Genomic DNA, 14706 nt, shown 5'->3' with positions numbered 1-14706 from the left:
TTCAAACACATAATTTTCTATGGACCTTGAAAGATCAGTCAAAATGCTTAAAATCGGCTGGCACCCTTTTCTGAAAACGTCTGTTAGTCAAAGAGTTAATGGTGGAAATTTCATAAATGATTCATCTTGGTCCAATGCATATCTATTCAAGCAGTGTTACTAATTCAGAGATTCCAAAACCTGTTTAAAATGAGTAACCGGGGCCAAATGGTAACTGTTTATTTACATGAAATGTAAACATTCAACTCTGCACGTGAACGTTACGTGTGGTTAAAAAGGCAAACGAACCTGACTGGTATATAAAAGCACACGTAAACTCTTGGCATCGTAGCGTCAACGCACACAAGGAAGGTAGTTTGTCCAACACTACTCTGTATTGTTTTTTTTTTTTTTATCATTATCATAAAGTAACACTTAGCTTATTAATTGTTTGGAAAAAAGCCCTGCAAGATTTTGGCACACACGTGAAGCAGTTTTAGCTGCAAATATGCTTAAAAATAAGATAATATATCGGGTAAATTGGCTAAAAGATGCTGGTCGTTTTACCCTGCTTGGACCGCTCACAGGATGGCAATACATCCAGATGCCTTGCCTTCACATTTAAAACGTGTTGTTCTTGGGATTTCTTTTTTTTTTTTTTTTTTGCTTGAAAAATATGACACTATATTCATAAAATGATAGATTAAAAGTCTTCAATTAGTCCCACTGGATGCCGAGGAGCTCGCAGCTGGCATCCCACAGACGCCGGGCCGTCTCCTCACTTCTCCCCTGGGGGGCCACGAAGGCGGGGGCGCAGTCGCTAGCAATGCGTAAAAAAAAAAAGAAAAGAAGAAAAGATCGTTTGAACTTTTAATCATGGTTCTTGTTGATAAGCAATTTTGAATTTATTTCTATATATGTTTACGTGTTCAACTTAAAAATTTAAAAAATGATTATTTTTTTAGAAATTATTTATGTATATAATTATTCATTTTGATTAAAATTCATTTAAAAATAAATAAATGTAAAAACACAAAATTTGAAGTAATTGTAATTATTTTGGCTAATGGGTCTAACTACAATATTGAATTTTGTAGAAATTTATAAATATTTTCATTTAATACTGAATTGGTTTTATTTGTTGTATTACAATAAATCATATTACATTATTTATTTTTTTACGTTTTGTTAACTTATTTCATTTCACAATTTATATTTTAATGTTTTACATTTAAAATTGTATAACTTTGTAGATTTTATTTTTTTATTTTTTGAATAAAAATAAGCAATTATTTGAATGAAAGTTGTATTTTTATTTTATTTTATTACATCTATTTAAAACTTTAAATTCAAGATCATGGTCCTTGGTATTGTTTATTTAAAAAAATATTAGAAATGCTTTTAAAAAACAAAATATTTTAATTTAACATTCTTAATTATTTAATATTTGTGCTATTATTTTATTTAGAATGAATAATGGCATTGACACAAAATGTAAATAAAGATTTATATGCACACACACACACACATAAATATGTTATTATGAAAAATGTCAACATTTCAGATCATAAATTAAATAAAAATGTTGTCATCCCTAGTGCTAGCACTTTAATGTAGTGTGCAATACTTTTAGGAGGGACTTGTTGTTGTTGTACCTGAAGTGTTTCCCCGAGATGGAGTGCAGCTCCTCAGCCACGGCGCAGTAGATGGTGGTCTGGGCGCCCTCGCGGGGCGTCTTCAGAAAGACGGACAAGACGGTGAAGAAGATCATCATCAGGGTGGAGTGACGCGTCAGGTCCGAGTTCACCGTGCCGGGGTGTACCGAGTTCACCGTCACGCTGCTGCCTAGAAAAATCGTCACACAGGTAAACGCCACTCTCATTTTAGCGACTTATACGTGTGAGTGTGAGAGAGAGAGACTTGTTTATGTGTTTCTGCTGCTATTTTGGTTCACTTTTTCATGTCCATGTGTGAAGGATAACAACTGAGACGGTTAATGCCGTTTTTCCTGATGGTAAAAAAGGAAGAGTTACTTGATGGTTTTTTTTGTCTCAAGTTGATGGTTGTTTGAGGGAGGGGTTTCTTGGTCATAAGTTATTCATGTTATGTGGGGGAGAAATTGTTTTGTCTCAGGTTGATGGTTATTTGAGGGAGGTGTTAATTTGTCTTAAATGTATGATTGCTTCATGGTGGAATTGATTTGTCTCAAGTTGATGCCACTTAACTCTTTGACTGCCAGACGTTTTCAGAAAAGGGATGCCGTGGGTGCCAGCCGATTTTAAGCATTTTGACTGATCTTTCAAGGTCCATAGAAAATTATGTGTTTGGACTATGGAAACACACATACTGCTAAAACAAGATTGGACTCTCATCTTCCATCAGAAAAAAAAAGTTTGTTTCTACCTTATTCCGTTTTTGAGTAATCAACAATAGAAAATGGTTAGTTTCACCTGTTTTGAAAAAAACGTCTTTTAACGTCTTTGGCACTCCTCCATTGGATTTTACGAAACGTTATTTAACGTTTTTGGCAGTCAAAGAGTTAAAGGGCTTGTCTTGTGTTCTGAGCTTCCGGATTCTTTGAGGGAGGCGTTTGTTTCTTAAATTGCTGATTATTTGTGGTATTTTTTTGTCTTAAGTTGATTATTTGAGGGAGGTGTTTTTCTTAAGTTGATGGGGATTTAAGGGAGGTGTTTAGAACTTAAGTTGGCGTGTATTTGTCTTGAGTAGATGGTTGCTTAAGAGAGGTGTTCTTTGGTGATTGTTTAAGGGAGACATTTATTTGTTGTAAGGTGAATGTTTGAGGGAGGCATTTTGGTTTTTTTGCGATGATTGCTCCAGGAAGGCATATCAGTGCATGATTACTTGAGGAAGGCCTCTATTTGTCTGAAGTTGATTATGTGAGGGAGGTGTTTGTTTTCTAAGTACCCGATTATTTGAGGGAGGCGTTTGTCTTAAGTTGGTGATTACTTGCAGAGGCATTTAAGATGCTTATTGAAGCATTTTTTTTACTCTGAAGATTATTTGAGGAAATAGCTGATTATTTGAGGGAGGTGTTTGTTTCTTCCCTTCCAAAACTATTGCTGTTTGAGGGCTGTATTATTTTTTTGTCTTAAATAGATGATTGTTTGCAGAGGTGTTTAAATTGATGATTTCATAAGGGAGGCCTCCATTTGTCTTGAGTTGATTATTTGAGGGAGGCATTTTTTTTGCTAAGTCGATGATTGCTTGAGGGTTGCAGGTAAAATAAAAACAAAAACGCCATTTTGTACCTTTAAGACGTCTCGCCAGCTCTCGGCCTCCATTTGTCTTGAGTTGATTATTTGAGGGAGGCATTTTTTTTGCTAAGTCGATGATTGCTTGAGAGTTGCAGGTAAAATAAAAACAAAAACGCCATTTTGTACCTTTAAGACGTCTCGCCAGCTCTCGAGCGAAGAGCACATTGGCCAGCTTGCTCTGGCAGTACGCCAGGCCGCTGTTGTAGCTTCCCTGGCTGTGCAGATCGTGGAAGCGGATCCAACCAAAGTTGTGCGCCAGGGATGAGACGACCACGATACGCGCCGGAGCGCTGCGCTTCAGCAGGCCCATAAGCAGCGATGTCAATAGGAAGTGACCTTGAAAGGGCGGGAAATAATCAAGCAGAAGTATCTGGTGACGGCGCTCATAGTCCGGGTCTTACCTAAGTGGTTGACGCCAATGTGCATCTCAAAGCCGTCGTTGGTTTTGGTGTAGGGACACATCATCACCCCCGCATTGTTAATGAGGATGTGAAGATGGGTGAAGTCTGAAGAATGACGACAAACGTCGGTCATAGAAGACAAGCATCAATAATTGAACTTTGACAGACTTTGTACCTGTAAGGAATTGTTGCGCGAATGATCGTACGGAGCAAGTGTCGGCCAAGTCCAGCTCTCGAACCTCCACCTGTGCTTCAGGGTACGCAGCCCGGATGCTGGCTGCCGCTCCCTCGCCTTTGTCCACGTCCCGGCACGCCATCACCACCCGAGCTCCTGACACGTCAAAATAATTGAAAACATTTTCAGCTCTGCAGCACGGTATAGTAAATAAATGGATGTATGGATTGTTTTGTGGGGTTTAATCCCTTCAAGTCAACATTATTGGCCGTATTATATTTATTTATGAAATTTGCATCTGCATAATAAATGATGGCCTAACACAGCGCTATCGGGCTGCCGTTAATGTTGGACCCTGAATTAATTACTGGAAAAGAAAAAAGAGCCTTTGTGTATATAAGCAATTAAATAGTGAATTTCCTTCATATTTCCCCCATTCATTAACTAACCTCGAATGGCCAAGTCCATGGCGGTCTCCTTTCCGATGCCGGTATTTGCCCCAGTGATGAGGACCGTCTTCCCGTCCAGACGAGCAGACGACATGCACACGCCTCCTGCTGCATATCTTCTGTAAAAAACATCAATACAGCATAGTATCGAATTGATAACCCTTGTGACAAATTATCAACAGGCTATGTTGCGGTTAAATGTTCCTGTAAAAAGCAGTCCATTTATCATTTATATTTTGTTAGATATAACTAAAAGCTGGTCAACTGGCTTTCTAACTGGGGGGGGTCAATGATTCATGGATCCTGGAGGTGGCGCTCCTTAAGCAAAATAATTTGAAGGCGTGTTGTAAACTTAATCAAATAGTGGACAAGAGGTTAGCAAATTCTGAGGTTGTAGTTTCGAATCCCGGCTCTGGACTTCTGTCGTAATTTTTTCTTGTAAAATTTAGGACTTTATGCTAACTATGAAAAGGTACGAGCGACACATTAATCAAAATTCATACAATAAAATGACAAGGAAATATACAGTATAAAAGGTTATAGTGAAAATGTACGAAAACGATTTAAAATTATGAGAATTAAAGTAACTTTTTTTTTTACTTTATTATCGGGAGAAATATTAAGGACATAGTAAAAAAAATTGTGTGTGTGTGGGGGGGGATATTCTGAGAATAAAGTTGTATTTTTTGTTTACTTTACAATAACAAAAAAAATAAAAATAAGGGTTGTTCTAAAAATGCCCCCCCCCCCCAAAAAAAAAGCACTAATATGATAAACATTTTTTATTTACATTTTTACATTTATCATTAGGGTCACGCTAATTACTGTCAAGTGTCATATATATATATATATATATATATATATATATATATATATATATATATATATATATAATTAAGTGTACAAATGTTATATTTTTGTACAAATATTAGGCCAAAATGAAAATATAACAATCGTAAAACTACGCTACGCTAAGAAATTTATAAAACTTAGGAGTGGTGTTTTGTTTTTTTCAGTGTAAAATTATGCCATTATTATCCTATTTCGACTTAATCCTCGTTATAAAAAAAAGAAGAAAAAAAAGTCGGTTTAATTATTCACGCGCACGGCGTGGACGACGTCAGGAGGTACGAGCACGCCATGGAGCGCAAGGCTCGTGGCCAATGGCGCAGCTGGCCACGAGCATTCAGATGATGTTCCCGCCCACGCGCAGCCTCCCGATTGGCCCAAATAGTGCCAACACACTCCCCCGTTATATCCCATCATTGATTTTCAATCGGAGACCCAATAACGAGAGAAATTCGAGCGAAAACAAACAACGTAACGTTAAATTATGATTTGTTCTGTAGCGCCATGAATATCCCTCGCCATGCTAATGCTATATATGTCAAAGAGGCAGAATACGCGCTATCACGCGACTCCCATGTCAAAGAGTCAAAAGATGGCTATTTACCGTATGTGAGGAGCGAATAAAACCACAAGTAAGGTCACCACGGTGAGACCGGCGAGGAGTAAGAAAAGCCACATCGTTGTAGCACGGAGGGATGCTGTCGTAGGCGCTTGCTAGCACAACAGCTGATGTATTTAAAAGGGAGGGGGTGCGAATGGCATCACGGGATATGTAGTTCTTACAGCTACGAACTGAATCATAACAGTATTTCGAGCTTGATATCAAACGTTTTGTATTTAAAAATGTATCACAGTTTGAACATAACACTGGTTAATAATGATTCAATTCAAATGTACAGTATTGCACATAAAAGTAAAACAAGTGCATAAATGTTTGAACAACCATTTCTAAAAGATCAAAAGTTCAATACAACTGAACTATACTCAACTATACTGTTTTGGAGTTTAAAAACAAACAAACAGACAAAAACAGAACAAAACATAATAATAAATAAGACCCTAGTGCAGGAGTGCCCAATTTCGGTCCTCGAGAGCCTGTTTTCCACGTTTTTCTCGCTACTAACACACCGGATTCATGATCAAGATCGTTATCAGGATTTTGCCAAGCTTGCTGATTATCTGATCATTAGTTTCAACTGCACTGCAGGAGGGAAACGTGGAAAACAGGCTGGATAAGGGCTCTCGAGGACCGGACTTGGGTAGTGTATTTGAACATATAAAACAAGTCAGTGATTCTCTTGCGCACCACTAGAGGGACCCCACGTATCAAGTTCTCCAGAATGGATCATGGAGGGATGTTACGATAACAAGGTGTGCTTTTTTGTTTTGTTTTTCAATCGCGACTTTATTGTGGGCAGGATTATGAATATTAGGGATGTGGTAAATTACCTGGGTTGAGGGTGGCTATAAAATGATCAGTTTATTCTACAAGCAAATAAGGGCCATTGTGAAAATATAGAAATAATATAATTATGAAGGGAAATTTTACAAGAAAAAAGTAAAATCACAACTTTATTCTACGACAATATTAGTGGCATAATGAAAATGTAAAAGGGATTTTATTATTTTTATATTGATACATTCCTGATTTATTGTGCAAAGTATTCGTATGACATTTTTAACAATTGTAAAACTAAGCGAAGAAAGTCGTTAAATTAGGGGAATAAAGTCCCTACTTTTCTACTAAACTTCCAAATTAAACTTGCTATGAATTGAATGACGTTTTATATATATAATCGTCACTGTTGGCAAAATATGGTGATAATATGAACAGACATAACAAGGTAAGTCATGTTTTATGTTAAATATGGCCAATAAGGAAGTGTTTAACACGCACGGACATATGAATGTAGCAGCCCGTTTTATTAGCACGACATTCACTACTCGGTACTACATCACCCAGAATACACTAATAATAGGTGTCCAAAATGCGCCTGCATATAATGGTCATTAGTTCCCTAATTTTGACGCTGGACTAAAATAGAGAATATTTTTCAAAGTATTCCTAAACATACTAAACCCTACATGTAGACGTAACGTAACATTTTCACGTTTAAAAGGCATTTCGAGTCAATTTGTTTGATTTTTAATCTGGAGGATTTTTCCCCCCCCACTCGATCACGAGGACCATCATGCGGAAATAATTTTTCTTGCCACCGCTTGACCCAATTTCTTTATTTGGCTCCTTGGAATCCGTAATAAACCCCCAAAAAATAGATGAAATTGAGACGAAAGTGAATCACGATGTCATCGGAAGAGTTTGAGAAGTTGCACGAAATCTACAGGTCCCTGTACGAGGAGCTAAAGCTAATGCCGGAGAGGCTGTTGAGGAGCCATGGAGGTACAAAACATACAGAAATCTAGAGTTCTCTATCTGAACAACACATTTGAAATATTGACAACCTTTGTGTTTTTGTTCACCCGCAGAGGAGAAAAAGAGCTTGTTGAGGGCCTTCGAGGAGAGGAAAGGGGAAGCGGAGGAAATTGTGAGCCACCCTGATTGTTTTGGAAACGTTAGCTAGCAACATCATGATTCCAGCACCTGCACAATCTAAACGGATAGAGCTGTAGAAATTGAATTTTTAAAGAGGAAAACATCAAACAATATGTTTGAAAATGTGTTAAGAAATTGGTGTACTGAACACTGCAAGAATAATTAGTTCATCCCAGAATTGGAGGATATTTCTTTAGGCACAAACATAAATATAAAAAATAAATGGACTATTCATGTTACAGGTTTTATTTTTTGTTTTTTTTCAAAAACAACCAAAAGCTCATTGTTCTTGTTTCGTCATCAGTATTGTTTTTGGATTTTTTTTAAATTTGTAATACTATATATTTTGCTGTACTGTATTTAAAAAATATTGCTGTTTTGTCATTTGGCCTTTTATTCAATTTTGAATTGAGATCACCAAAGAAGTTTGTTTTTATAAGTCCTTTTTTTTTTTTTGCTATCTTGCGGGCTTAATTTTTACAAGCCATGGAATTCTCCCAAAGTGTCCACTTCAAACTAGGGTTGTCACTGACACCCCCGCCCCTCTTTCCAGCCTACTTCTAACCATAATGGCCCACTTTCTGTTCATTATCTGGACATGTGTCATGGACAGTAAGTTTTTTGTGCGTTATTATGTAATACGATATATATAACTGGATGCATTATTTTTACGCCACACTTGTTTGGCAGAATATTGTTGTTGTTGTGAATACTTGAAAGACTGCAAGGCTCTAATTCAGTGGTCCTCAACCCTGATCCTCAGGGACCGGTATCCAGCCTGTTTTCCATGTCTCCCACAGCCAACACAGGTGGAGATCGTTATCAGCCTTCTCCAGAGATTGCTGATTAGCTGATGATATGAATCACCTGTGTTGGCTGTGGGAGGCTTGGAAAACAGGCTGGATACCGGTCCCTTTGGACCAGGGTTGGGGACCTCTGCTCTAATTGACATAAAGTGTTTTTCATAATAATTCAATGTTTATTTGGCTTTTATTTTAGTTCAAACTGTAAGACAGAAAAAAAATCATGTAAATCCTTGCATCCATTTTCTGTACCGCTTATTTTCACTAAGGTTACGGGTGTGCTGGAGCCAATCCCAGCTGATGTCACAAACATGCGTAAGCCTCTAGGCTTATATAATACCAACAAATTTATGTGTAATATAGGTTAATGTTATATAATATTTTTGTGTCCTGTTCAGTCTAGATATAGACATAAATTCCAAAAGAAGGCACCAAGTTTGCATATCCCAATTCAAAAGAAGTGATGTGTCCTGGCTTGTAAAAGCATTGTCAGAACGTCACAGGAATGCTATCCAACCCTGAACTTATTTCCCCTTTCGAGCCTTTTATCTCCCCTCAGCAATTGGCATGCAAAAATAATGAAATGATCTGTCCTCGTTTCACCTCAGCTGCAGGGCATGGAAGAGGAGCTGCGCGATGCTCCGCCATCTTTCCGGAATACAATGAGAACCAAGCTACGTCTTTACCAGCGCGACCTCGCCAAGCTGCAGCGGGACGCCAAGAACTCGGCCACGCCGCTGTCGGACGGCAGTCACGGCAGTATCTATTCATCGCAAAATCAACAAAGCGTGAGTGTGGAGAGGAAGAACGTGGACACACTAGATTGGCACGTTTATCTTGATGGACTGTCACAAAACTTGTGATAAAAAGTAGTCAAAACAATTTTCTTTGCAGGCCACATTGGTGTTTTTTTTCTTTTCTTTTTCCAGGAGAGCTCAGTATTGTTCATTCGATTTGACATCATCATTGCTCTCATTTAAAAAAAAATAAAAATAAAAAAAATAAAAACATTTATATATATATATATATATATATATATATATATATATATATATATATATATATACACACACACACATATATATATATATATATATATATATATATATATATATATTTTTTTTTTTTTGGTATGTGGGTGAGCGTGTGCGTGCGTGTGTGTATTCATCAGTTCACCTAAAGCCCATTAAAAAAAATCCCATACTAATAATATAATATAATAATAAATTGCCTAATGCAGAAACATCAATGTAAGTTATCACGATGTGGTGGCTCTCGCTAACAGACAGAATTAAGTAACCAGAATTAGGTTAAAAAATTCTATATACGTAGACCATGTTTCTATAAATTTTGATATTTGGTTTTTATTTGAGGCAGATATTTTTTCCATTAAAATGTGATTTATGAGGAGGTTAGACCATTGGTCGATATTCAGAGTTTGTTTATTTTTCCAGTTAACAAGAATTGTTTTTTTTAGCGATAGTAAGGGCTACAAGTGTAGATTGAAATTGTTTATGTGGTAAGTCAGTTGTTGTTAGGTCACCTAGCAAACACAAGTTTGGAGATAAAGGTATCCTGCAGGCCACATTGTTACATTGCCCAGCACATTTGCAATACAAGCAGGAACAAACATTAGTAGAAAGCAACATTTAGAATTATGAAGAATTAAGGAATTTGTTGTGTCATTGTGCTTTTCCGATATGATTTGAATGAATGGGGCCATCGATCGCAGTATGCAAAATGGTCATCACCGATTGGCTGTTGAGCATAACATGGCTTTTTATTTAGACTCGGTCATTGAGTGTGTTGAGCAAGGTTCTGGATATGAGCACGTTTTATGTAATGAAACCCTGACTGTTTGTTACATAATGTGAACGTGCATGCCAATGTACACGTGCGTGCTCTTCTGGCCACGTGACAGTGGGATGTTCACCCCACTGAAAATTATCTGCCTACGCCCATGTACTTTACGCAAACATTTCAAAGTTGTGAAACTCACCTTTTGGAATTAACATACACAAATTTAGCATACAGGCGATATGTTTGTTAAGGCAAAGTAGACTTTTCGTAGCGCTCTGCATTGGGAGACAAGAAAAAACACGTTTTCACTTTTGACTGTGGGTGAGGTGCGTTCGATGACCTCCAAAAAAAAAAAGGATGTGTCAAATGCAAACAAATGGGTATATAATAGTGGGCTGGTTTAACATTTACAATTGATGGCCACGACCGTTTTCCTAATGGATCGGGGAGGGAAATCCCTTTCAACTCACCCGCACCACAAAATCAGGACAATGTTTCCGAGACATCCGTTAATCGGCAACTTGCCGATTTGTGATCACACAGCAGGTTGGCTCATGATCAAAAATGGCTTCCGACTGGTTACTCTCCTCCCTTTTGTCCAGACGCGCGTGCAATCGCAGCGGGCCTTGCTCCTGCAGGGCACCGAGTCGCTGAACAACGCCAGCCAGAGCATCGAGCGTAGTCAGCGCCTCGCCGCCGAGACGGAGCACATCGGCACCGACATCATCGAGGAGCTCGGCGGCCAGCGGGAGCAGCTGGATCAGACCAGGGACAGAGTGAGTGGCCAACGTGGGGGTTTGCAATGTGAAAATTGAGAATGCTTGAAGTAAATTGTGCAGAAAATTATAATTCAATTGCCACAGTAACAGTAGTTGTAATACATGACAGCTTCAATCTTTTCCAGTGATAATTTTGTCGACGTTCGTCACAAAATTTTTTTTTTCAGACGAAAATGAAACAATTTAAAATAGAAGCCATTCATTGAGACGATCACTAAAATTGACTGACAATTTTGTCAATGACTAAAAACGAAAATAAATCCAATCAGAAGGAATGAAAGGCGGGTGGGAGAAAAACTCTTTCATTGTGCAGCTGTAAAATTAATCTCAAGCAATTATGCAATTTTTTATTTAGGTGTAACATAAGTTATATTATTGTCAGTTCAACATGTTTCATTGAAACAATTAATAAAGACACCGTTGTATTAAATGTGTCTTGCATGTTAAACTACAGTTACAAATAGGTGTGCTATCATTTTCTGTATAAAAGTTTAAAAATATGCTAAAGGAAAATATCGACTAAACTGTCAATTTAGTCTTCTAAAATTGCTCTTTTTCGTTGTCTAAAATTGCTCTTTATTTTCGTCGACCGAAATTGGATTAAAACTCAAATGCAATCAGTTGACTAAATTATGACTAAAACTTTAATTTTAGTCAAAAGACTAAAACTAAATAAAAATGTATTGTCAAAATTAACACTGATCTTCTGAAGTATTGTTTTAAGGAATGTGCACCAGTTCATCTGGAAAATGAAAAAGAAAAAAAATTATTTATCATTGCACCTTTAACTCTTTGACTGCCAAAAACGTTAAATAACGTTTAGTAAAATCCTATGGAGGAGTGCCAAAGACGTTAAAAGACGTTTGTTTCAAAACAGAGGTGAAACTAACCATTTTCTATTGTTGATTACTGAAAAACGGAATAAGGTAGAAACAAACTTTTTTATTTCTGATGAAAGACGAGAGTCCAATCTTTCATTTGGTAGTATGTGTGTTTCCATAGTCCAAACACATAATTTTCTATGGACCTTGAAAGATCAGTCAAAATGCTTAAAATTGGCTGGCACCCACGGCATCCCTTTTCTGAAAACGTCTGGCAGTCAAAGAGTTAAGCAGCAAAATCCAACAGTTTTTATCGATAGCAGAAGGTGGCCATTTTGCCACTTGCGGGCAAATGTTTAGTGTTGACTTCTCCTTTTAGCAAATACTGCCAAAAGCATGTCACAAGCCACTGTTGCTCTGTGTTTGTTTACAGACTGGATGTGTCAAAGCATCTCGAGACACTTAACGCATTGTGTTTGTTTTTTTCCTGGTAGTTGGTAAATACGGGAGAGAACCTCAGTCGCTCGCGGAAAATCCTTCGTTCGATGTCTCGACGGTAAGTGTGAGCTCAGAGTTGATGTGGTAACAGTGGAAGCTCACAAGTTGAGTGCAATCGCCTTCAGAGCAGATGACTTGAATTCATGGTCACATTTTCCATATTGGCAGGAAGGGAAATAGAATGGAAGTGTCATAAGAGTCTCTAAATTGTCTTAGATTTGACTTCCTTAAACCTGCAGATAACTCCAAAGTGATGGTTTAATTGTCATGGACAGTTGTCATAGATCTACATCAGTAGTGTCCAAACTTTTTCTTCTGATGATCATATATTAAAAAAATAAATAAATAAATAAATAAGGATCAAGAATTGCATGTTGCTTATATATTACAATGTTTTTTGAGGAAAAAAATGCTACCTGAACAGCTTTCTATAATCCAAGTAATTTAAGATTGTACAATATTTTTGGGTGGTCCAGACCGCGTAACCCACCAGAAAATATCAGGCCCGTGTATTGAATGGCAGCCGAATCCCATCTCTTCATTTGTAGAAGGAACAATCTGTACTGAGATGACTATTATTAAAGCAGTTACTTGGTAATCATTCATGTGATTGTGAGCAGAAAGTGGAGGAAGCCCTTATTGCTTGTTAAAAACTAAATTAAAAAAATGAATTATCCTTATACGTTGCAAAGAGAAAGGTTACTTGTTTAATTGTAAATAGTTTGTTTCCATATTCAGAAAAGCTCTACAGTATACAAAACAAATGTATTAAGGTTAGGAATTTTCAATAACACTTTTTTTTTCAGACAGATACCGATACCACTAGTACATATCCCCCCCCCCCAAAATAGATCATTTAAAATAAAAACCTATAAATCCCAATATAGTATTTTTCCTTAAAATTGCATGAAATTAATGGCAATTTTGTATTCCTCTAATTTGTCATTTCTAGTGCCTGATTGTAAAACGGCCACTAGAAGGCAGCTGATTCTGGTATCGGCCACCCTCATGAGTACCGATACCTTAAAATAAGGCTGGTATTGGCACCGATACCGATACCTGGTATCTGCCTAGTATTAGTAGCAAATGTGTTTAGTGTATGCTGCGGGCCACTTAAAAATGGGTGGTGGGCACCAAAATGGCCCCCGGGCCAAAGTTTGGACACCACTAATTGAATAATCTGGTCACAGAAGGGACATTTCATTTTAATGGGAAATTGCACTATAAGGCATATTAGAGTAGCGCAATCATTAAACAAAACAGGAAAAAAAAAAGGGGAAAAGTTATATTTTTTTTTTTTTTCTACCACAAATTCTGCTTGTGTGTGTAAACTTATGAGCACAACTATAAACATAGAGAAAAGTTTTAAGCACTGTATGGTAAAAAACCAGAACATTTCAGACCAGTTCCGGCTAGAGCACTCGCTTTCTGACATTCCGTCGTTATGTGCAGCGGCGCAAATAATTGGCTGACATTTTGCCGACTTCCCCATCAGGCTGATGACAAACAAGCTGCTGCTCGCCGTCATCATTCTCATGGAACTGGCCATTCTGGGCGCTGTCGTCTACCTCAAGTTCTTCCGGCGATGAGGGTGGCGAAACTTTCGGATCCATGAGGTCCAAACGTGTTACCGGAGGTTCAGCTTTAGATGAGGATCGCTCACCAAATGAACCGCGGAATCATGAGTGCACTATTTGATCAGACTGTTCATACAGAGAAATCCCTCTGAAAGGACGTTTTGGACGTCCGTGGACCCGAGAGGATGTTCTGTGAAGGCAGTGCTGGACTGAGAACTTGGTCTATGGCTGACAGTGTGTTAAAATGAGGTACTTTATTTAGCAATAGTCACTATAAAAACATAGCACAATTTCTGTCTTCATTGATTTTGACTTTGCTTTTTATTGCTCAGGTTACTTATTATTACACTATGATCAATGTATTTTTATTTTTTTTTATGTCCATGCTAACAATTTCACATTTTCTGAAGGCCAAACATCTTTGATCACAGTTAGCATTAGCTAATGTTTTTTTTTTGTTGTTTTTTTTTGACTGCACTGATCTCTCTAGTTACCCCTTTCACACTGCGCTGTTTCCAGTTCCGAGCTAGAGCCGTTGTGTCTTGAAGCTCACATGGCACTGGTACCAGACTCACTTTTATGGCAAAAAGCTAGCAAGTATGATAACGAATGGGTTCGGCTATCTAGTATGAAGTCAGTACCCAACCAGTAATGATTCAGTTTTTTTTTCTTTCTTTGAAATGATTCAATCGATAAATCAGATGACTGTGAATGTTACCGTTTCCCCAAATAACTATACTTCCAAC

General features: G+C 37.6%; 2 protein-coding genes across 4 annotated transcripts in view; one reads left to right on the top strand and one right to left on the bottom strand.

The window, feature by feature from the left end:
- Positions 1 to 204: 204 nt before the first annotated feature.
- Positions 205 to 5886, bottom strand: rdh12 (retinol dehydrogenase 12). 2 transcript variants are annotated; one of them, XM_077560083.1, is made up of 7 exons: positions 5733 to 5886; positions 4280 to 4398; positions 3831 to 3986; positions 3656 to 3760; positions 3381 to 3590; positions 1635 to 1824; positions 205 to 799 (listed from the first exon to the last, which is right to left on the bottom strand). In XM_077560083.1, exons 1-7 carry the CDS (start codon positions 5804 to 5806, stop codon positions 697 to 699), a joined length of 957 nt encoding a protein of 318 aa, XP_077416209.1. In that variant the 5' UTR covers positions 5807 to 5886; the 3' UTR covers positions 205 to 696. The 2 variants fall into 2 exon arrangements, with proteins under 2 accessions (XP_077416209.1, XP_077416210.1); XM_077560084.1 differs by having other exon boundaries at positions 4280 to 4395; positions 5733 to 5867.
- Positions 5887 to 6831: 945 nt separating this feature from the next.
- vti1b (vesicle transport through interaction with t-SNAREs 1B) overlaps positions 6832 to 14706 on the top strand; it is an 8971-nt gene continuing 1096 nt past the window's right edge. Inside the window, exons 1-6 of one of the 2 annotated variants that reach the window (XR_013293000.1) lie at positions 6832 to 7529; positions 7616 to 7674; positions 9094 to 9273; positions 10888 to 11061; positions 12380 to 12441; positions 13879 to 14209. Coding sequence is in view for 1 of the 2 variants with exons in the window: in XM_077560085.1 (XP_077416211.1) it covers positions 7433 to 7529; positions 7616 to 7674; positions 9094 to 9273; positions 10888 to 11061; positions 12380 to 12441; positions 13879 to 13972 (666 nt within the window). In the remaining variant the exon portion in view is untranslated. Of the gene's footprint in view, positions 7530 to 7615; positions 7675 to 9093; positions 9274 to 10887; positions 11062 to 12379; positions 12442 to 13878 lie in introns of both variants that reach the window. The other variant, XM_077560085.1, reaches the window with a different exon arrangement.

Source organism: Vanacampus margaritifer, chromosome 1, assembly GCF_051991255.1.
Source record: "Vanacampus margaritifer isolate UIUO_Vmar chromosome 1, RoL_Vmar_1.0, whole genome shotgun sequence".
Taxonomy (NCBI): domain Eukaryota; kingdom Metazoa; phylum Chordata; class Actinopteri; order Syngnathiformes; family Syngnathidae; genus Vanacampus; species Vanacampus margaritifer.
Note: the sequence above shows the minus strand (reverse complement) of the source record. Positions and strands in the feature narration are given on the sequence as shown.